Below are 19,752 nucleotides of genomic sequence, written 5' to 3'. Positions count from 1 at the left end.
GGATCCGTACCAGAGTTGAAATCTCTGGACGCTAAGAGCAAAAGGCAGTTGCGTACCGCGTGTTCAGATGGAGATCCCATGTGGAATTGCCACACCCTCTTGGAGATGAACCAGACTTATGGCGGCGGGGGTCAACTTACCAAAGTTGTCTTTACTCCCATGGGTGACTTCTCCGAGTCGTCTGTGCTTTCCCTCCAATTCATTCATTCATTCATGTCAATGATCGAGGCTATCAATATAATCCCGATAGATGCCCGACAAAAGAACGATGCTCGCAAAAGTCAGCCCTGGTCAAGAGATGATATGATCGACACGTATCAATCTTCTGTGCCGACACTAGAGATTCTTATCTCTTTCTTTCAGCTTCATAGTCGCCAATTAAGCTCACTTAGCCTCAGCTTCTCCAACTCACCGTCTCTCCATCGTCCTTTCTTTGGGTCCAATCCCTTTTTTCCCACTTTAAAACATCCTCCCGCATCTTTTTAACTTTTAGACGATGTAAGAGGATAACCTAATTTGGTGAGAAAGAGAAAAAAAAAATGAAGAAAAAGGGAAACTAAGGTCCGGGATTGACGTTCGACTTGAAGCCGCACCATCTTCCCCGTGCAGCGTACAGCTGGAGATGCATACCGACTGGATCCCATCTAGATCTATCTTAGTCAGGAACCCTGGTCCAATCCCGTAGCCCAGAATAGTTCAACTGATGCAGGCCCAACTGGAACGACTCCATACGGTTCTCGTAGGTCGCATGCATAGCTCCCTCCCAGCGCAAGCTTCGTCTATGCTTCCGATGCAGGCCCTGACTCATTCCGGCGATCAGCGCCCTTGCAGGGCGACTGCAGACCGGCCAGTTGGGTTGTTGGTTATGAAGACTTTTGCCCATCGATCATGGACACAAGAGCTGAGGAACACAGCCCAGCCCAGCGGCCGTGGATCATGATTTACGTTTGGCAAAGCTACTCGCGACACACTGCCCATTTAATGATGTCAAGGCCCAATAGACTTTGTACTAGTGTGTCAAAAGCGATCGACTCTACCAATCTCGAGGGAGTTTACTGGTTTATCCCGGACCACCCAAGCTGAAAGGCAGGCGTTGGTCTCCTTCGACTGACCGCCAGGTGCGAATCACTGACAAAGTACCACACAGAAGAAAATCTCTACACAGGCCCCACTGGCTCCTTGTCCAGTACGCCGAGGAAGATGGAGGTACTGAATAGTAAATAGGTACACACTTGATAGGTCCAATTTGGGCGTCATTAAACTTATTGCCTCGTGCGGCTGTCAGACCCATCTATCTCGACTTTTTTCACTTGGCATGACTCATGGGAGATCAAGCATGTCAGGGCAATGGAATCGATGTATCAAATAAATGAAATCGGATCGGAAGCTCAGCCCTATCTTCACCAGCACATACCTTAAAATTCAACTAGATCAAGAGCAGAATAGACTCAACACTAGTCGTAGGTTCCTTGGTCGACGCCATTTCCCATGAAACGTGGTGATTCAACTCAGGAAGCACACACTCGGAGATGGTTAAGAGCAAAGCGACTGTACCGGGACTGTAATCCACCGATGTGAAATGATTCCAGAACAAAAATCAGACAATGTGTACATGCATCGACAAGGATCTGGCAGCTTACAGCCCACATATCCAGGTACGAACGTGCTGAGTCCTGACAGTGGACGAATGTTGACTCGTCATTCTCCAGAAGACGTCCTGGTAATTTCTGTTGACGGACTTTGTCCGACCATGTGGGCCGGACACGTTCGAGAACCTCGTTGCGGGTCCCTTGTGTACTCCTTATGTTTGAGCACAGTGTACACTGTTTGTGAAAAACCGGGCCTGCAGAAATCTGGCATGTAGAGCTAAGTGACCAGGATAACATGATTCGGTGTATGTATGTATATATATATGTATGTGTCTCACGACAAAGGTAATGAAACCACTCCTCCCGTACGGACAGAGATGAGCTTCCCGGCAAAAGGTCGATAGCGGCGTCTGCCGATGTTTCTCGGGGACCCGACGGACCAGACATTCGGCGGCCCACTCCCTCGCCCGGTGGGGCCGCCTCCACGGTCATCGACGAAAAGAGGGCATTTAATCGATCTTATCTTCTACCATCCTTGCTTACAGTACGCCCGGGAAGGTATACACGCCAATCGCCTTGCTATTTATTCTGATTGCTAAGGACTAATCGAATCCGGTGCCACATATCATCCGTGCCCTCCAGCTCCTGTCCAAAGATAAAACATCGCCTAGTCGAATTCAGCAACACTACCAACGCTTTTGCGGTCGAAATGGGTATAGATCTCCTGAAGCTGTAAAGATATAGACGCAGGGACGCTCCAAAAAGAAGAGCCGATCAAATGATGGATAGAAAAGAAAAGAAGGGGGAAAGAAAAGAAACCCAGAACGGGGAAAAGGAAAATGAGAACCACCAAGAGCAGATATAAAAAAGAAGTGGTTATAGGGTGATTGACATGCCGTCTCCCAATTGTGTGTCCTATGGGCTATTCAAGAGTTTCATATCTGACCCTTGATGTCGACTATCCGATGAGCATCAGCCTTGGCAGCCTCGAAAAGCTGTGCGGCTTTCGCTCCCGTAAGCAGCCTCACGGCTCCATCTTTTTCCTGGAGCAAGTCCTCCGAGGTGTGGTCCAGGATGAAGTGTGCGCTCTGCTCGTCAGACTCGAAACCAAGTTCTTCAGTAATGAAACGGATGTTTACATCGGGCTTGTAACTGTGATCAAATGGTCAGCGTGCATGTGGGAGAATGTCAACGGGCTAACACATACGCTTTACAAATGGCTGTCAGCGCAGACAGTCGCTCTCGGTCCACGAACATGTCCATCAGGTAAGCTCCCATATTCGGGGTGTCCAGGTAAAGTTGAAAGAAACGGTGGTAGTTTCCAAGCGCAAGAGCTGAGCGGACATCTAAGGCATGTTTGACAGCAGGGTCTCGCTTGTCTGCTGCTGCTAGATCGGCCAGGGCATCGTTCATGGCCGTCCAATTGCGGGTGTGGATGAAATACAGAATACGGTACGCCTTGAATTCCGTAGGGTGGCCCCCAAGTTGCTGTGCGTACAGCGCGCGCAGCTGAGTCTGACACTGATTATACTCACCAAGATCTCCTTTCTCCAGAGCAATGCGCGCGTGAATCTCGTAAACACTGACAGTAAACTCATTCCTAATGTGCTGCACAGTCAAATCTTGCCGCAGCGACTTGAACTGATCGCATATATAGTTATAGTTGTTGTCTCTCTTCCACTTCTTCTTCAACAGATCCAGTGTCTTGACCAGGACCGGCAGAGGGCGGACGGTATCCGGGTTCGGCGCTGAGGTCAAACGGAAATAGTTTTTCTCCAGATCCTGGCACCGTCCGACAACAGGGCCCTGGTTCGCACTAGGAGAGGGGGAATCATCGCGCGACGATGGCGAGGAACCATATCGAGCCCGTGGTTCCTCGAAGCGTTTTCTCCGCAGTTCCAGATTAGCTTTGGACTTACTTGTGTTCTTATGATCTATCCGTTGGCGTTTGTCTGTTGGGGAATAAGTGATTCGGTCTTCAAATGCATTGTGATTGTTAGTTTGTCTCCATGGTGGACAGCTGTTCGCGTCCCCGTTGTACTCAACCGACTTCCTTTTCCTCGACGAGGCGTCGGAGGAGCTCTCATACTTCTGAGTAGCAACAGCGCTCCAAGCCGGCACATTGGGGCTGGCCAGGATTCGGTTGCGCTCGTTCTGGACCATGACCTGGGGTAATGGCAGGCTTGCCCAGTCAATCTTATCCAGCTTGTTATTCTCTGCAGCCTCAGTAATGACGGCCTTTAACTTCGATTCCATTTCCTCTCTGCTAACTGAGGACATTTGATGTTCCGGAGCAAAACTTCGTTGTACATACAAGCGAACTGGGGCTGGCCATTCTACTCGTTTGCGAGCGGCTTCGGCATCCGACGGCTGCGACGCTGGGGTTGGGGTGGGACTCGCCACGGCTGTATGGGCAAGGCTACGGCGTGCTTGAACGGGGATGTACGCTGGGGTCGCTATCACACGGTTAACCAACCTTGGCCACATGACTGGTGAGAAGGAAGCATACCATGCGTGGGATATGTTTGAGCAGTTGCGGTGGCTGACGCAGAAACACGCCATGGTGGAATGCCCGAACTCATTATTGAGAGATAAGTCTAAGCAACGGGCAATAAAGAAGAGAAGAAAAGAAAAGTGATAGTTTGAGAGTGTATAAAACTACGGGATTCTGATGTGACAGGGATACGCTCAGAACACTCCTACACAAAGGGAAGATGGAAAAGGTAATAGAAGAGAGGAGGAAGGAAAGAAGAAAAGAAAGGTGACTAAAGAAGACGAGGGGTTTGCGTAGAGGTAGAGAGGCTAGAAAGGCAGCAAAGTACTCCGTACCGGGCGCCAGATGGAAGACGTCGTGATGGAATATGAGGAACGAAACGTTCCTTTTTTCGCTTACGTTTCGTGGCGGAGATGCTTGGCGCGGGTGGTCTTGACCGCCTTCCGCATCAGGACACTGACATCAATACCTACTGTAGAATCTCCTCCACCGACCAGATAAGAACATCCAAAGTCATTCGTTCCCCCTCTCCACAAGTTCTTTAAGCCATAAGAGAGATGCTGGTCGATCTACTAAATGCTCTTCAAGCCTTTGGATCTCAGTACCGCACTTCGTCCCTCGCTGTTGCCCGATGAGACTCTGCTCTTCGTCCAGGATGCGGTGGGGTTGTACGAGGGGTGAGTGACCGTGGGTTCCACCGGCCCTGTAGCTGTACTGATTGATATCTGTGCGAGTAGCAAATACAAGATCCCACATTATCAGGACGGCCATGCATACCTCACATCCCACCGTGTCTGTTATGTCGCGGTGGAGGAGCCACGCAAACACTCTGTCGCTATTGACTTGAAAGATATTGATAGAGCCGAATACCAAGTATGAAATATCTCACTCTTCATTTTCTAGTCCGGCCTCATACTTATCCATACCCAAAACTTAGGCAGGCTTCCTCAAATCTTCCCCCAAGATTACACTGCACCCCAAGCCACCCAAGAACAGCTCCAGATCGAAAGGCACTGGTCTATCAAGGTCGCAGTCTCCTCGGGTACAAAACTCTGCACCAGTAGTGAAACCATCAGCATCAGCATTGGTGAATGCCACATGGATCTGCCCGATCTGCACGTTCTCCAATCCCATACCGTCCAACTTCGACCCGTCCACGGCGACGGCGACAAACATACCGCCTTGTCTGACTTGCGGTATCAAGCCGCCGTTCACAACGGTGTTAAAGGCGGCCATTGCAGCTGCGGCATCCTCCCATGAGGGAACTTCCATAAATTCAACGCCTCTAGGTGGTGGTCAGGATACAGCACAGTCTCTGGTTTCATGTCCAAGGTGTACCTTTGTGAATCATCCGTCTCTCCACGAGTGTGAAATATGCGGTGCTTCATTGTCGGGCTTGTTAGAGACTCCCAATAGTAACCAGCATCGCGCCGAATCACCAGCGCCACTCATTCACCTGCAGGGCAGTATCAAAAACACTGAGATCTCGGACAACATCAAACTATCCTTCCGCGGGGGCGGCGAGAAGACCTTCTACGAGCGACTAAAAGGTGCATTGGTCCAGAGAAAGTGGCTGCTCTACAATGCCCCGCCCGTCCCACAACAGCCATCGCCGAATACGGCATTACCTACGAATGGGTCAGTGTCTACTCCAGCTCGATCCCCTGCTCCTGGGATTGCAGGCCTAGAGCAGCGGGGACTAGAAGCTCGCCGCAACAACGAGGTTGTGATCGGTAACGCATTCGAAGACCTCGAAGCACTTATGGCATCGGCGAAACAAATCGTCACGCTCGCGGAAACGCTGGCCAGAGAGTCCGGCATGGGCGATGAGACTTCGAGCGAAACCAGCGCGGTCCTTTCGGAGTCGGCCGCTGCCCTGGGCATGGTTACGACAAAGGATATGCTGAGCTCAGGATCGGAGAACTTGTACCTCTCGGAGCTATCTCGGAACCTCGCAGAGTATCTCACCGATGATACGAAAGGTATCCTGCAGAAGGAAGGCGGGATCATAAGCCTTATCGATCTCTGGGCCCTCTTCAATCGATCCCGAAACGGGGTCGAGCTGGTGAGCCCTGCTGATTTCCAAAAAGCAGCCGAGTTGTGGGAATCGTTACGACTACCAGTCCGTCTACGCCGGTTCAAGAGTGGTCTGCTCGTTGTCCAGCGGTACGATTGGAGCGACGAGAAAACCATCCAGCAGCTGCAAGACTGGCTCCTAGAACTTCAACAGATTCCGCCAGCTGAACCTGCACCGTGGGATTGGCGCCAGTTCGGGCGTGCGATTACTGCGCAGGAGACGGCACAGCGGTTTAAATGGAGCGTCGGTGTTGCGGCAGAAGAGCTTGAAATGGCAGAGGATCGCGGCATTCTGTGTCGAGAGGAGGGCATCGAAGGGCTGAGGTTCTGGGGCAACCACATTACATCTCACGATCTTGAATCGAGTATCACGAATCTTGTTATTTAGCATGCGTATATAGAATTGGACCAGCACACGCGAGGATAGAATTCGTTAGTCATGAAATGAAACCAAGGCTGCAGGGCGGAACCAATTCCGCCAGCAACCTACAGGACATTTCCGAATGGAATGGACTCGGTACAGGATTTGATCTCGAGTCTATCCCAGAGATAAGAAGCTTCTCCACCGTCATAGCAACTCTTATCGTCTGCGGGGATTCCCCTTCTATACCAACCACCTCCCCTTCTCATTGGACCATAATTCCGTCTCGGAGCAGAACAAGTTGCATATCTCCTTTAGCCCGCATAGACCTGGAATGAGGAGAAAGAGAGGAGTACCTATAAAGGGACATTCCTCCCTCGAATTCCATCCTCTCTCCCACCTCCATCTCCACACCGAGTAATCAATCCAACGACACTTGAAACCATGTCCACCTGGCAAACGGAAGCCCTCAAAGCCAAAACCATCCTGCACAACTCCATTCCGACACAATGGCTTCTCCCCGAAGACAAACTACCCCCATCGGACCAGAAGAATGTCGCTGACTTCCCCAGAGCCAGCGGACAGTTCACTGATAGAGAACTGTCGATCACGGAGATGTCCGCCACGGCCCTGGTGGCCGGGATGGGGGCTGGACTACTAAGTGCCGAGGAGGTGATGGTAGCATTCTTGAAGAGGGCTGTTCTGGGACATCAATTGGTACGCTTTATCTTTGTATTTGTCAGCCGAGCTTCTACAGAATGCGCTGATGAGTGCAGCTGAACTTCGCGACGGAGTTCATGGCAGACAAAGCCATTGCCCGGGCCAAAGAGCTGGACGCGTACTACCAGCGGACAGGGAAGTTAGTTGGACCCTTGGTAGGTTTACTCGTGTCAGATACTATAGTAGACTGAAGGTTAACATCCACAGCACGGAGTCCCCATCAGCGTGAAAGAGCACATCGGCATCAAGAATCTGACCTGCAATGGCGGCTACGTAGCATGGTGGGTTCACTACACATCGCAAAGAGATACGCTAACAAACCCAGGGTGAACGACATCGCACCAGAAGATGCCCTCATCCTACAATGTCTTCACAAAGCAGGCGCCATCTTTCATGTTCGGACAAACCAACCCCAGTCTCTCATGGTATGCACCCCACTTGCTCCGCAATTCAACAGCCATATCATGTCTGACTAAAATAGCACCTCTGCTGTAGTAACAACCTCACCGGCACGACGACGAACCCTTACAACCGCACTCTCACGCCGGGCGGCTCATCCGGTGGAGAAGGCGCATCAATGGGCTTCAAATGCGCCCCGCTAGGCATAGGCACGGATATTGGGGGGTCGATCCGAGCACCCGCTGCCTTCTGCAATGCATACGGATTTAGGCCGACAATGCGACGGAACCCCTGCTCGGGGATCAAGGCACCTGAGCCCGGTCAGGAGGCCATCCTGGGTGTTGTGGGACCACTGGCGGCGCAGAGTCTAGATGATCTGGAGCTGTTCCAGAGAGTGGTCCTTGATGCGGAGCCGTGGGACATTGAGACCTCCCTGGTACCTCTTCCGTGGAGAAGGGTGAAGGAGAACAGAAAGTTCACTGTGGGAATTATGTGGGATGACGGGTACACATCTTTCCTCTTCATTCTATCCTTGAAAGGCTTTAAATACGTGGAAATGACACCCTACTAACGAGAAAATAGAACGGTCCGTCCGCACCCACCCATCACTCGAGCACTCCAAGCCGCCAGATCCAAACTCCAAGCAGCCGGCATCAAAGTCGTAGACTGGGAGCCTTATAAGCACGCCCACGGCTGGGATATAATCGTACGTCTCTCTTTTTCTGTCTCCTTTCTCCTTCAACACTCCTCCATCTACACTTTACCCAAAACCACATAACTGAATCAAAAAAAAAAAAAAAAACACCAGTCAAAACTCTACTTCCCAGACGCAGCAACCTCCCAAAAAACCCTAATATCCCAAACCAACGAACCCATCCTGCCCCTTACAAAATGGGCCTTTTCCTACGCACACCCGACACCCTTATCCATCGCCGAAGCATGGGCATTGAATGTCGCCCGTGACGAATACAGAGATGAATACCATGCACGGATGAAAGACATGGGGGTGGATTTCATTCTGTGTCCTGCTTATGTGGGCGTTGCGCCTGTTTTGTATGAGGCGCAGTATTGGAATTATACGGCTGTGTGGAATGTTCTTGATCTGCCGGCGGTGGTGTTTCCTTCTGGCATGGTGGCTGAGGAAGGGGATGTAGGGGGGGAGAAGAAGGATGGCTGGGTGGCGAGGAATGAGGTGGAGGAGAGGGAATGGAAAAAGTGGTGGGTAGATCCTGGTCGGTTTGTAGGGGCTCCTGTGGGCTTGCAGGTAGTTGGGAAACATTTCAAGGATGAGGAGACTATTGCGGCGGCGAAGGTAGTTGAGGAGGTGATTCGGGGCTTGGAGGGAAGGGCTAGATTGTGAGTGATTCCGATGGTGGGATCTCATGTTTATCACAACTACTGAGAGCTTGATTGACCGGTGACCTTCTCCGGGCCATGCATACTGTTGTGATCCGGTGAATATTAAAGGCAAGCAACAAACGGATTCATAATTAGGAAATATCATGAACATCATTAGACCATGGTACCATCATCAGTACATACAAACCGAGCATGACAATATTTTCATCAAAAAGCAAAAGCATGGAAACAGAAAGGAATCATTTCCGCCAGAACATTACCTTCCCCACCTGCTGCTTCATCCCCCATTTCGCCTCGGTGAACTTATCTCTAAACGTGCCGCCGCCGCCATACTGCACTGTGCTGCCGTTGACCGCACTGGAAGTCGCGCTGCCTGTGCCATGGGCCAGATTGCCCGCGTCGAACTTGGCTTTTCCTTCCACCAGCTTCTGCACCACGTGCAAAATAGCGTACGTCGTCGAGCCGATCACACGGATCAACGCCAGTCCGGTCACGGACCACAGGATGATGGCGAGGTAGATGTTAGTGCCGCCCGAGTCCACTCCGTAGACCTCGGACACCGCCATGGCGAGGATCACGTTGGCAACCATCCAGATCGAGACCATGTAGGTACGGACCGCCCGGTAGTAGTCTTCTTGCAGCTGACTTTCCGAGACCGGGGGCTCGGGCACCTCCTCTCGATCCCGGAGATTGCGCAATGCTGCATCGTAGCCACTGTCAATATCGAGCTGCTCCGACGGCATTTCGACTTCGACAATGGACCCGTTGATTATGCGCGCCGCACCCAGGTCGGTGTTGATCACGTTGTCTCCCTTCGTACCCCATGTGACGTCGTGTGTGTTACAAAATGCATACACTTGTAGCGTGCAGATGTAACTGGGCAAGAGGGCGAAGTACTGTGCCGAAGACGTGAACATGTGCCACGGGTCCAGGTAGAGGAATGAGGAGAAGAAGTAGAGACCGACACTCGAAAGAAGTGACACCACGATGTTGATGAAGAGCCCGTCGCTTACGGCGAGTTCAGAATCCCCTCCAGTTTTCGCGATCAGCTCCAGGACAACCAGGTAGAGCGTACAGAAAATCGTATAGACCATGATGATGCCGTACACGATCATTCCCGAGAGATACAACTTCTTGGCTCTGCGGATAGTTAGCGAAGAACGGTCGTGCAATACGGATACGATCACTCACCCTTGCGGACGGTTACCCATAGAGATAATGAATTGCAAGCACATGACCAATACGCAGGCATATCGAAGGATGATGAAGATCCATTTGCCCATGCTATGGCCGAAGGGGTCGATCTTCGGGTCCGATAGCGATCCGGCGATGAAGAAGAACGCCAGGTAGAAGTTGGCCTGGAACATGTCAGTATGGATCCCAGTCTCACTCGAATCACAGGCAACTCACCAATCCAAAATACGTGAAAAGGAGCTGGACAAATTGGTAGACGGCTTCGATCTGGAGGAGAATCTTTCGTGGCAGGGAATGGTCGGTCTTCCACAGCTGCTTCCCGTTGACGATGGAGTACACAGCGGCGAAGAAAGCACCGTTCAGCCATCGTCTTCGTTGCGAGATGAACTCCGGAATATTGTCAGGAACGTCGGTTTCTCCCACCGCACTCTTGACGAATCGCAGGACCCATCTTTCTTCTCGCTTGGCCACCAGCTCCCAGCACAGGATACGATCTTCGGCGAGGTACATGTTTGCCGTGAACACATCCGCATCCTTTCCATGTAGCGTCTCGCCCTTGAAATACTGATTCAACGGCCCGTTGCCCTCGGCATCGTTCTGCAGCGCGAAAAAGCGATAAGCACTCAGCGCACCAGGCAGCACGGTAATGTATCCGAACACGGACTCCAGAGGCTTGTCCAGAATGTTCGACATCTTGTATTCGAAGTTTTGACTGGCAATCAAAGGGTTCAGAAGACCCAGCATGCCCTTGCCTTTTCCGGCTTTGATCTCACCAGCGGCTCCGGCAACGTTTGAATCCTGATCGAACGCTTTCCATAAGTGGTACAGGGCAGTAGATGAAGGCTTGGTACCAACATCCAGGAGGATACAGATGTTCGGCTGGAGGGCGCGACCAAAAGCGTTGAAGAACCAACGATGCGAGTTAAGTTTCTTCTTGTTATGCTCTTTCAGACAGAAGATGACCTGGCACGGCATGATGCCCTTCTCGGCTCCCTTGAACTTCAGGTCGGAATCGAGAGATACCTGGGTGGTGTACTCGTAGACGTGTGCATTCACTTGCTTCTGGTTTACGATGTTCTTGGCGATACCTTCCTGGTATACACCAAGCGCCGCCAGCGCATTAAGGGTCCTCGGGTGGACCTTTTTACGGCCGTCTGCAATAATACAGACAACGATCTTTTTCCATCCGTCTTTTCCCCATGTTCGCGACTTCGAGCGGGAGCAAAGATGACTGATGTTTCGCATCACGCCGTGCATGGTCCGAGTAAAACAGATCTCATCCTCGTTGTACATGGTCACACAGATAAACAGTTCCGTTTCACGCATGGTCGTGCCGATCTGCTGTCGTAATTTATATCCTCGCTGCGTGAAGTCGTCGGGATCGCAGGTCACGGCGGTGTAACGCATGTGGGTAAATTCTCGGTCGTCTCGACGCGGCAAAAAGCTGTGGAGGATGGTCGGAATCTTGCACTCCAGGATCAGTTCACCATTGACCAACTGGACTTCTTTCTTGGTCATCTGGGCTTCGCGAACGCCTCGACGACTCTGCTTTTCTGGGGCAGGCCCGTAATGCAGGTTCGGGTCCACCATTCCCGTCGCTTCGTCATCCTCATCGAGATCAATCTTATTCATCGCTTCTTTTTCGTCCGTGATCACAGTCGATTCGCTCATGAAGGAATGAACGCTGCCATGTTGGCCATGACGGTGAATCGTCCTTCCGCCGCCACCGAACACGTCGTCGTCCGGATCACCGATGTCAATGCTCGTATCCTGCTCGCCCATCATAGATCGTGGAGCCGTGAACAACGGGGCTGGTGGTAACGGTCGTCGTGGACTGCCCCCATATCTCGAACTCGGCGTACCTGGGCGCGGACTGCCATTGAGGTCGGCTCGCTCATACTGCGAGCTCAAAACTGACGGGGGTCTTGGAGCCCTAGCCCACTCGCCGACGCGGTTGGGAGACCAAGGTCGGTTGGGAGAACCAGGGCGTGATGCGTACTCGGGCACATCCACTACTGACGTCGCGGGTGGCGGGATGTTCGGGGCGTTCCGCATGCTGGAAGCCGGTCGTGAAGGCGCATCCTCCGTTGCATACTGATAGTACCGGTTCGAAAATTGTCTCGGATGGTCCGTCCTATTACGAGGGATGCGGGCGTTAAATCTCCTTCTTCTCTGTCGGGCCATTCTGGGGGACGCAGGTAAAATGTCCTCGGGATATAGTCCGATACTCGTGTATAGAGCTCTTAGACCTTTCCCAAGATGAAACACAACAGAGGGGCAATCCGTGCATATATCATCAACTTTGCGGGAACAAGGTAACCCAGTGGTTTTCCTTGTTTCCCCAGCGGACGACTTGCAATGATTGCACCCAGAGCCATCATTGGCTCAACACAAACAAGGGGGAGGGAACTGGGCAACCGAACCGTTGGGCCAGATTCCAATGGAGTCATCGGTATGCGGGCAGAACATGACAGGTGCATTACTTACCGAGAATCTTCGTCCTCTTCATACGCCTCGCCGTAGTGGTAGGCCGAGGTATTTCCCACGTTTTCCCTGAAGTCATCATCTACCGTGGTGGTGCTTGTGGGCAGCAGTCGCATGGTCGGCGCAGCATGACGAGGGGATTCGTTCTCGGAGAGGTACGAGCCTCCATAGCCGTAAGCTGGAGGCTCTTCCTCGTAGTTCGGCGCCGGCGGATACATGTGCGACGAGTTGGAATTCATGATTGCAGACGCTGCGGGATCAGTTTCTCATGATCAATCGATCCCGAGCGGGCACGTGGGGACTCGGAGCGTGCAGAGATAATGTCTGGATCACAGGGCAAGGTCAATTGGAGTCTGCAGCAATAATCTGGGATATGGGTAGCAACAAGTCGTTAGTTCCGCTGGCTCTGCAATGAGCTTTACTCCAAATAGGGGTTCAAGAATGCAACTCACAACGGGAGACTTTCTGTATCTTGTTCCAGGGTAGGTAAACAAACCCGGAATGTTCCAAGTCGCCACGACAAGACTTCCGGAATCACTGTGAGGTAAAGGCTATGTGCGAAGCTCTCTCCAGGATCTTAGATGGTGGTTCAGTCGGGTGGACGCTGACTTGTTCATAAACAAACCACGATCGCGGAGCAGACGTCAATATCACACGCGTCGAAGCAGGGAGAAATTTAGTAAATTAAATCCAGGCCCCGTACCTGGCGACCTCCCATGGATACCGACCTGTTAGTCCGATCGCAATGAATGGAGCAGCGTGGAGGCGCTGCCGTCGCCCCGGCAACGGGCGCTTAGAGGAGCCAACTCGTCAGCCGTCCTTGCAGTGGAGTTGCAAAACATCCGCGGTACCCTTCCTCATTCCGAGACATTTGAAGAGTACCGAGATTAACTCAAGTCACTGTGTCTCTGTTCCGTTGGCTCCTGTTTGAATGGCTCTGGTGCAGTTTCTCGATCAAAATAGACTTACGGAGCTGTACAAGACCCAAAACAATCACGGGTGGAGCACCTGATTAGATTGGACTTGATGCTTTAGCGGCGGCAGTGACCACAACTAAATAAATATAGTAGATAGATAACACAGCTTCATGCGAAATCCACGTAACCAATCAAATATCCACCTTCAATTATTACAATATTAAACATTTGGAGTCGATCAATTCCCAGCGCAAGACATGACAGAATACCTGAAATCAAGTGGAACAAAGAGTGGGGTCTCAAGACTCCGTGCATCGTCCAGATCCAGTTGCATCCACCCGGTTTAGAACGGACAGAAAAACTAAACAGGTCAATTTGGGGTACAGATGTAAGTGACTCCTGACGGCACCGTCGTGTACCTACTCCGTTAAGGGCTTGGTGGGCGACCCACCCTCAGGCCGCCGCTCCTGACTGCTCGTTGAGCAGCGGTTCTCGCTCCCGATCCGCCGTTTCGGGGTGGGTGAGTCTGCGGAGCAAAACATCGCGACCGGTATATTTAGTGCCAGTGATGTAGAGTGACTCTGCCAGGAAGACCGCGAAGATTACAAAGGCAAAAATCCACTGCAAGGCGATCGTTTTGACGGCAATTTGCTTCAGTGCCAATCCTGCATTAGGGTCAGCCGTTTATCCATATACCAATCCTACGGGACGATGTATTACTCACCGAGAAACAAGAAACTCAGGCAGTAGCCTAATAGATCGTCCTGTCTCACGGTAATATGGGTAGTCCCGATGAGGAAGATCACCCAGATGAAGATATTGGCGACGATCCGCGCCGGCAGCGAGCTACTATGCACGGCAACGGCACCGTTCCAGAACAGCGCCATCAACGTCCAGGCAAAGGGCCCCGCGATTGCAGATAGGTGTACCAGCGGGGGCAGCGCACGGTGTCTCCAGTAAGCCGTATGCTGGTTGATCAAATGGGCGATCAGGATAATCTCGGAACCCCAGAAGTGGCCCCGAGTCCAGAGGAGGATCCAGGCGAAGATGAACAGGTTGTTGAGAATAAAATGCGCACCCACATTGGCGGTCGCCGTCACGATCGAGGCATCTTTATGGAAAAGATGGTAAACATAGCTGAGTTGGGAGAGGAGGAGAAGGATCCTATGACCGATGTCAGTCAGTTTACGTATTTTATATTTCCGCAGAGTTGGAACATAGAACTGCTCTGAACCCCGCCGGGGGGAAAGTAGAACCGGATAAAACGTACCAGTAAATCCCAGTAACCGTTGTGCTCTGACTAAAAGGCGTTATATGGTGGTTGGCCTGGTTGAAGATGCCATGGCCATGTTTGACATCGGCGGGGGCATGGATGGTGTAGTAGATCCCGACCACCACCACCAATAACCACGACAAAGGCACCAGCAAACGGTAAGACCCCAGGGAATAGGATCCGTGCGACTCTTGTCGGGAAAATGGATTATCTTGACCAGTGATATGGTTAGCAGGGAAATTGCGGATGTTTTCTCCGAAACACGACTTACACGAAGCCATCACCGCACTACTAGTGGTATACTACTGTTATATTCCAATATAGTAGTAGTAGTAGATGTACGACTGCGGGGTATGAGCGATGAAAAAGGAGGTCGCTGAAGAAAGCCGGGGCCAAGGATTCGATATATACGAGAGAGGTCACTGACGGATACCAACCAGTACGTCGTCGTTGTACTTGTAGGAATTAAATACTCAATGGTCGTACCCCCGCATTTCATCGGATCTTCTGACGTCCACCCTCTCTCTCACCTTCTTAGGTTTGGAGTTAGTTCAACCTTCTCACAAGCACTTGAACCGTTCGGGTATAGTCCTTTGTCAGGTTCCTGCTCTTCCGTCCTTTCTTTCTTGTTTTGTTTCTTAGTTCTCTCCTTCCCTCTCACCCAGGATGGTATTGTATTTTACACCCTTTGGTGGGCTGGCATGGGTCATGACGTCATGGGCCTGGTCATGAAGAGATCATGCCATCATCAAAAGATCCAGGAAAAAAAAAAATAAAAATAAAAGGGAAACATCGATCAATAAATGGGAAAAAAAAAAAAAAATAGAAATAGGCATAAACCCAAAACCCCACGTCCGTCGATCCCACGGTGCACGGTCCTATTTGGTGATAGGCATCGGACTCGTCATGCTCTCCCGAATCTAGCAATTGATACTCGTACTAGCAGTTTCCTGCGCCTCCCAAAACCAATCAACCCTTTTCTTCTACACCGTCACGCAGTCAAATGATGTAATAAAAATAGAAAAAGAAGAAACCAAATAGCCCAACGTAAACTCCTTTGGGGAATCAAATAATTCTTTCTACATAATCTGCTTGACGGCTTCAACCAGCTGTCCATGGATGGAGGCCGGCGCCACTATCATTCCGTAACAACTGGCCAGGGTCCTGCCCAGACCGCAGTCCACCGGATTGCCGGCAAGGTCACTGACGATACAGCCTAGCTCCTGCACGATCAACATGCCCCCTGCATGATCCCACATCTTTGATCGATAGGACGCGTTGCGTGGGATCTTGATCAAGGTATTGCAGCCACCGACCGCAATGGCGACATATCGCAGTTGGGCCGCCCAGAGATCCGTCGTGTGTGGCCACGGCGCACCCAGGTGGGACGCAAGGCGTTCATGCGCCACAATGTCTGAGGAAGTGGCCGCGACGCAATCCACGAAGTCAAGATCCTTAGGGTCGGTGATCTGAGGCTTGGCATTAATGCGAGTAGCAGGCAGGAGGGTCCCGGTCCCCATCTTCCGCATGAATGCACCGTGACCGGCAACGGCGAAGAGTTGATATCCATACCCATCTCGGTCCACTATATCCTCGTGCATGCGGCCCGTTTCCAGGTTGAGATTCGGACTCCCCAAGACGCCGAGCTTCTGGACCCCGTTCTCTACGAGTGCCAAGCAAACCGCATACTGCTGGCCATTGATGAACGTTGCGGTGCCATCCACCGGGTCCAAAACCCACGAGCGGTTCTCTCGGCTACAGGTGCCGCGGGCGCCCAAGTCAATTAAGTCGAGCATCTCCTCCTTGTTCTTCGGGGAGTAAAGGAGCGCCTCGCTCGTCTCATCGTCAAGATGAATGGAGGAGACGAGTTCCCACGTACGCTCAAGCAAGGCCTCATTCCCCCGAAGAGCCTTGGAGTCTTCTTCTCCCACAATGTCATCGTCCGGGAAGGCCCGATGAATTGCCGCAATGATCAATGCTTGGGCAGCAAAGTCAGCAATGGTCACGGGGCTCGAGTCACTTTTGTCCAAAGCCCCTTTGTCGACCGCGTCGAGCACCTTCTTCGTCAAAAGAGTAGCTCTTTGCACCGTTAGACAAGCAATTTCGAGCTCCTTCACGTAAGGATGCGTTGGCTCCATAATAGTTGAGTCTTTACTGCGGTTGGTCCCTCAAAATGTAGGTCAAGCCTCAAAAACAACTGTCCAGCAGTTCGGAAATAGGCGAAGCATGTAGTGCCCGGGAACAATAGTTTCCGATGGGTATGGTGGATTGAAAACTCAGACACAACTGAGTGGCAACACTATTTTAAGGCTTAGCGAGTGGGAACGGTGGATATATTCTGGGAGCGTCTACCTAGTGATCCGTTTCTAAGCACAAGACTCAATCGAACCAACAAAATTAAGTTGCCAATTGGGTAAAAGCAACACAGTAGAAGAAGCCCAGGTTCCAATGGTACGTATGATGCCTCCGAGGAGGCTCGATGTTGAAATGTAGTAGTAGTGGCGAGGAATTGAGTCACTGGCTGAATCCGAAATACCCTGCGGTCGGCCAAGCTTGGTCTAGCGTGTCTGTTTTGGGAATAGCGCGATCAGGGCCCGATCTTTTTGTCTATGTATTGTACGGTACTGTATGATACATACATATCCATCTTCCCATAATGTGTACCTGTATATACTCCTTGCGCGACTTTCTTCTCGCCACTAAGAGTAGCGGTGTCTATCCAGCAGCTTCTCGACCCACGCTACTATCATCGATCCACAACCCCTCAAGCCCACCTAGTAGAAGATTCAATGAGGAACGGCATCATCCGGGTAAAGCTCTGGCGAACCTGCTGACCGTCTCTTGACCGCCGCGTATAACCCTTCTTGCTTGAAGAAAAAGAAATTCTGGGACTGGAACTTCTCAGGATTTACGATCTCCAACTGTACATAATTAGATAAATATATTTCGCAAATTGCCAAGGGAAACAAAAAGTATTGCAGACCTCGTAATGAAGCACAAGAGCGGAGGTGAGCTTCTTCAGCTCTAACAGCGCAATGTTTTTCCCAAGGCACACTCGCCTCCCAGCGCCAAACTAGACAGTTCACCGTTAATCTTTTTCGTGTCAAGAATAGCATTATGAACTCACGCTTAGAAGAGTGTTCTCCATTTGCCGCGTGCGAGCTGGATCCTCGAGCCATCTTTCAGGTCTCCAGGCGTCCGCGTCTTCGCCGAAAGTTGGCCGATGGCGGTTGATTACCCAAGGGTTCATACCAATCACTGTCCCACCGGGGAAGAAATGATCGCCAATAGTCATCCCTTCTGCGGGAACGATTCGTTCGAAGGGAAGGCAGAATGGTGGATGTATCCGGAGCGCTTCATTGACACAAGCATTGAGGTACGGTAATCCGGAAATCTCGTTCCATGCCGGGAACGGATGAGACAGCTTCGACTGCTGCTGGGCTTGGACAAGCTCCTTGCGCAGGCGATGCATGGTCGCTGGATGCAAGAGTAAGTTATACCACAGTGTTTTCATAGCCACAGCGGTCGTGTCAGAGCCCGCTATCACGTTAGAGAATGACCACGCTGTCACAGCCCTATTAGGTCAGTTCAAGCTGGAACATTTATTTCCACGACTCACTCACCATGGTGGAATAGTGTCGCTGTTCGACTGGATGTGCATAAACCGGGACAGAAAGTCCCTTTCATTTACCTTCTCCGGAGTACTCGTAGTACTGTAGAGCTCATTTCGTCGGTCGTTGATCCTTGACAGCACAACGTTCAAGATCGGCTGTGCTGGTGTAGCCCGAAATAGAGCGATGAAGGGGTTCTTATTCCACACCAAGTCAACCCATGGCATCTGCGTGACCTATTGCGAGTTAGCTAGACTTGTTCTATGGCTGCCATAGTAGCTCAGCCTTACCGGTGCAGCAGCCTTCATAAAGGCCCAGATAGCGGAAAGGAGACCCGTGTCGTCTCGCCCCTTCTCTAGGAAACCATAACGCCGAGAGAAGGACATAGTCCCCATCACGTCAAATGCAAAATACTGCAGCCAGTTTCCGAGGTTGAAGGGCGCCTGATCGGGAACAAATCGCTCCTCAAATTGGCGAAACAAGATCTCAAGAACCTGATCGACAAACGCCTCGAACGTCAGGATATTAGACAAGGAGTACAGGTGTGCAATCGGAGTCTTGAGTCTTTTATGAAGGTCTTCATCCCGCGTATTGAATACAAGCGGCAATGAACGGCCTTTCCTGGTGTATGGCATCATTGACCGATAAAAATCACTCTTGACAGACCAATTTAGGTCAGCACAGATCCGTCGCTTGATCCCATGAGCAAGGTGTCTGCATCTTGCTCACCTTTGGAACCCCCGGGCGAATCGGATATACCAGCGGAATGGCATCGGGGTCCGAGATAGATATCATATTAGGCCCTAGCCGAACATATTGGCCATAGCGACTGTGTAAACCCATATGGTGGTGGTGCGAGCGAGAGGTTTTGACCCACCAAAGCCTTCCTAGATCCGTAAACCGCGCTACGAGCGGGCCGGGAAAGTGCCTTAATCTCCAATACGTCCGGGCCACATAGAGGCCAGTGTAGAGGCATAGTAATCCGAGAAGTATTAACATAACGCTAGATCGGAAGGGTCTAATTGTTTAGAGTCAGTTAGCCCCTAGGGGCTTATTGGAGTCATCTTAAGGGGTCATTAAGAGTTCAGGAGGAAGACTCACTGTTTGTATTCAATAGATGCAATTCCTTCCTATTAAGGTAACGGTCGGGGAAAGCTCTGATGGCAAAATAGCCGTCGCTTTAGGATAGGTACGTCAATCTATGTATAGGCTATGGCGAGAGAAAGCTACAAGCAAAGTTTGAGGAGGCGAAACCAGACCAAAAAGAGAGCAAGC

At 51.3% G+C, this 19,752-nt stretch overlaps 8 protein-coding genes across 8 annotated transcripts; 2 read left to right on the top strand and 6 right to left on the bottom strand.

Moving 5' to 3' along the window:
* Positions 1–2,341: 2,341 nt before the first annotated feature.
* F9C07_13391 (SAC3/GANP domain protein) lies at positions 2,342–4,404 on the bottom strand. Its single transcript, XM_041294981.2, has 3 exons — positions 4,099–4,404; positions 2,797–4,045; positions 2,342–2,741 (listed from the first exon to the last, which is right to left on the bottom strand). The coding sequence occupies exons 1-3, from the start codon at positions 4,169–4,171 to the stop codon at positions 2,525–2,527; spliced, it is 1,539 nt and encodes a 512-aa protein (XP_041150676.1). The 5' UTR covers positions 4,172–4,404; the 3' UTR covers positions 2,342–2,524.
* Positions 4,405–4,659: 255 nt separating this feature from the next.
* On the top strand, positions 4,660–6,547 carry F9C07_13392 (putative vacuolar protein sorting protein; the record flags this gene model as incomplete). The annotated part of the gene is made up of 3 exons (XM_041294990.1): positions 4,660–4,760; positions 4,821–4,956; positions 5,021–6,547. 3 exons carry the CDS (start codon positions 4,660–4,662, stop codon positions 6,545–6,547), a joined length of 1,764 nt encoding a protein of 587 aa, XP_041150675.1.
* A 209-nt stretch (positions 6,548–6,756) lies between these two features.
* F9C07_1904523 (alpha-glucosidase) lies at positions 6,757–9,118 on the top strand. The gene is made up of 7 exons (XM_041294989.2): positions 6,757–7,237; positions 7,297–7,395; positions 7,448–7,521; positions 7,566–7,665; positions 7,722–8,143; positions 8,222–8,345; positions 8,448–9,118. The coding sequence occupies exons 1-7, from the start codon at positions 6,965–6,967 to the stop codon at positions 8,997–8,999; spliced, it is 1,644 nt and encodes a 547-aa protein (XP_041150674.1). The 5' UTR covers positions 6,757–6,964; the 3' UTR covers positions 9,000–9,118.
* A 40-nt stretch (positions 9,119–9,158) lies between these two features.
* On the bottom strand, positions 9,159–15,695 carry F9C07_2147166 (chitin synthase A). The gene is made up of 8 exons (XM_041294980.2): positions 15,138–15,695; positions 14,864–15,077; positions 14,318–14,757; positions 13,129–14,258; positions 12,680–13,042; positions 10,409–12,326; positions 10,190–10,356; positions 9,159–10,138 (listed from the first exon to the last, which is right to left on the bottom strand). The coding sequence occupies exons 5-8, from the start codon at positions 12,913–12,915 to the stop codon at positions 9,238–9,240; spliced, it is 3,222 nt and encodes a 1,073-aa protein (XP_041150673.1). The 5' UTR covers positions 12,916–13,042; positions 13,129–14,258; positions 14,318–14,757; positions 14,864–15,077; positions 15,138–15,695; the 3' UTR covers positions 9,159–9,237.
* F9C07_13396 (uncharacterized protein) lies at positions 13,688–15,282 on the bottom strand. The gene is made up of 4 exons (XM_041294979.2): positions 15,138–15,282; positions 14,864–15,077; positions 14,318–14,757; positions 13,688–14,258 (listed from the first exon to the last, which is right to left on the bottom strand). The coding sequence occupies exons 1-4, from the start codon at positions 15,145–15,147 to the stop codon at positions 14,047–14,049; spliced, it is 876 nt and encodes a 291-aa protein (XP_041150672.1). The 5' UTR covers positions 15,148–15,282; the 3' UTR covers positions 13,688–14,046.
* A 250-nt stretch (positions 15,696–15,945) lies between the features above and the next one.
* F9C07_13397 (3',5'-bisphosphate nucleotidase) lies at positions 15,946–17,004 on the bottom strand (the record flags this gene model as incomplete). Its single annotated transcript, XM_041287321.1, has 1 exon — positions 15,946–17,004. One exon carries the CDS (start codon positions 17,002–17,004, stop codon positions 15,946–15,948), a length of 1,059 nt encoding a protein of 352 aa, XP_041150671.1.
* A 138-nt stretch (positions 17,005–17,142) lies between these two features.
* F9C07_13398 (uncharacterized protein) lies at positions 17,143–17,521 on the bottom strand (the record flags this gene model as incomplete). The annotated part of the gene is made up of 3 exons (XM_071507992.1): positions 17,143–17,165; positions 17,219–17,433; positions 17,487–17,521. The coding sequence occupies 3 exons, from the start codon at positions 17,519–17,521 to the stop codon at positions 17,143–17,145; spliced, it is 273 nt and encodes a 90-aa protein (XP_071367126.1).
* A 131-nt stretch (positions 17,522–17,652) lies between these two features.
* Positions 17,653–19,476, bottom strand: F9C07_13399 (cytochrome P450 monooxygenase; the record flags this gene model as incomplete). Its single annotated transcript, XM_071507993.1, has 6 exons — positions 17,653–17,787; positions 17,850–17,939; positions 17,994–18,441; positions 18,490–18,713; positions 18,768–19,133; positions 19,207–19,476. 6 exons carry the CDS (start codon positions 19,474–19,476, stop codon positions 17,653–17,655), a joined length of 1,533 nt encoding a protein of 510 aa, XP_071367125.1.
* Positions 19,477–19,752: the final 276 nt, after the last annotated feature.

The sequence above is a fragment of the Aspergillus flavus genome, chromosome 7, assembly GCF_009017415.1.
Source record: "Aspergillus flavus chromosome 7, complete sequence".
Taxonomy (NCBI): domain Eukaryota; kingdom Fungi; phylum Ascomycota; class Eurotiomycetes; order Eurotiales; family Aspergillaceae; genus Aspergillus; species Aspergillus flavus.
The sequence above is the reverse complement of the archived record's forward strand: the minus strand, read 5'-3'. Positions and strand labels throughout refer to the sequence as shown.